The 1,669-nt window shown below is 48.4% G+C and overlaps 1 protein-coding gene across 1 annotated transcript in view; it reads right to left on the minus strand.

The window, feature by feature from the left end:
* EMH_0037750 (DNA-binding protein, putative) overlaps positions 1–1,001 on the minus strand; it is a gene marked incomplete at both ends in the record, with an annotated part of 5,967 nt that extends 4,966 nt beyond the window's left edge. The window contains 3 exons of the mRNA XM_013495211.1: positions 126–257; positions 507–761; positions 860–1,001. Of these exons, the coding sequence (XP_013350665.1) occupies positions 126–257; positions 507–761; positions 860–1,001 (529 nt within the window). The remainder of the gene's footprint in view (positions 1–125; positions 258–506; positions 762–859) is intronic.
* Between the last annotated feature and the right edge of the window lie 668 nt (positions 1,002–1,669).

Below are 1,669 nucleotides of genomic sequence, written 5' to 3' on the forward strand. Positions count from 1 at the left end.
CTCAACCACTGCTGTTGTTTTGCCTGTGCCTGGGGGCCCATGAATAACAGCTAAATCTATAGAAAGAAGACCCATATAAACTGCTTTCTTTTGTGCTTCATTTAAATCAGAACGAAACCACTCACCCCAGAGGCAGCGAGAGTTTATATAAGCTGCAGGCAGCTGCTGCTGCACAGTTTGCCAGTCGTGCTGCAGCTGCTGCTGCTGAGTTGCTGCTGCTACTGCTGCTGAAATAGCTGCTGCATGCGCTTCACGAGCTGTATATAATCCTTTAAAACCTATATCTATCGACTTAGCCACAGAAAAAGGAAAAAAACGAGGAGAAGAAAAACCAAAACATACAGAAATCAGACTCCATGCAGGGCTGCTGGGGGTGGCTTCACGCAGCCGCCGCAGAGCAGCACGCTGTCTTTCTATGGTAACTTCATTCGCTATTAAACAAAGATGAAATACTTTTCCTGTATTTCCATCTGCTGAGGCTTCAGCTAGCCAGCTTAGGTCTTTACCCTCATCAAACGCAACACATACACCAGAAACAACAAGACGATGCACAACACCAGAAGCAGCAGCGCTGCTGCTGCCTGTAATAGGATGATCAGAGGGAAAAACCCCAACAATATCTCCTGGAGAAAGCCTGTGCTCCGCCTGCTCTGCCTCACGCTTCTGCTGCTGTCCTGCTGCTGCTGCTGCAGCAGCAGCATGCACCCGCTGCAGCACCGCCCGCTTCGATGTGAAGGTGACGATGGTGCGGCCGAAAAGACCTGAACTCACATCCGTCACCAGCATACGGGGAAACGCCAGCCCGGCTGCTGCGAGCTCCCCCAGGGGCAGCGTCCGCANACATCCGTCACCAGCATACGGGGAAACGCCAGCCCGGCTGCTGCGAGCTCCCCCAGGGGCAGCGTCCGCAGCAGGTGTTCAAGTTCCTCTTCTTCTGCGCGTGCTTCCTGCTTCAGCAGCGCTTCATGCAGAGAAGTAAACTCATCCAAAGCCTCCTGCATTGTGGTAAATGCTTTATAAAGTTTAAATATTACTCAATTCAATCATCTATGCAAAAATATGCGGCGGTTGCACCCTCTTCTCCCGTCGGCAGCACCGAAGGTTCTGATATGGGGTTGACGCCACTGCGCCTCTGTCTATGAATAAAAAAGGCGATCTCGCGGATAAATGCATTCATAAAGCAAAAATAATAACATTTGTTCAAAAGAAAATGCAAAAAACGCACAAATTCCTCGTTAAATGCCACGCTAGGTCGCGGCGGCGCGCAGAAGAAACCTGAATCGGCGGAGCGGGTCGTGCGGTGGTCCTGGAACAAGAAAAGCTACAGAAATTTGAATTTCAATAAATAATAATAATAACATTAATAATTATTATTTAATAAAGTTTTTCACAAAACTTTTTAATATCGAAGGATGTAGGGCCCCAGTGACAGCCAGCGTCGACGAGCCCCAGCAGCAGCAGCGCGCGGCCTTCTTCCGCTGCTGACCGCTGTGGTTTTGTTTTGCAATTATATTTAATTTGTTTGTTTTTTCTTTTTATTTATTTTGTTTTTTAAGTTTATTTTCACACATTTCCATGATAAACAACCCCATATGCACAGACACACCGCAGCGCGGCTGCCGCAGCGGTTTCCCGCCGCCAGCAAGAAACACAAAGAGGGGTCATTTGT

The sequence above is a fragment of the Eimeria mitis genome, genomic scaffold, assembly GCF_000499745.2.
Source record: "Eimeria mitis Houghton genomic scaffold, Emh_scaff1471, whole genome shotgun sequence".
Classification (NCBI taxonomy): domain Eukaryota; phylum Apicomplexa; class Conoidasida; order Eucoccidiorida; family Eimeriidae; genus Eimeria; species Eimeria mitis.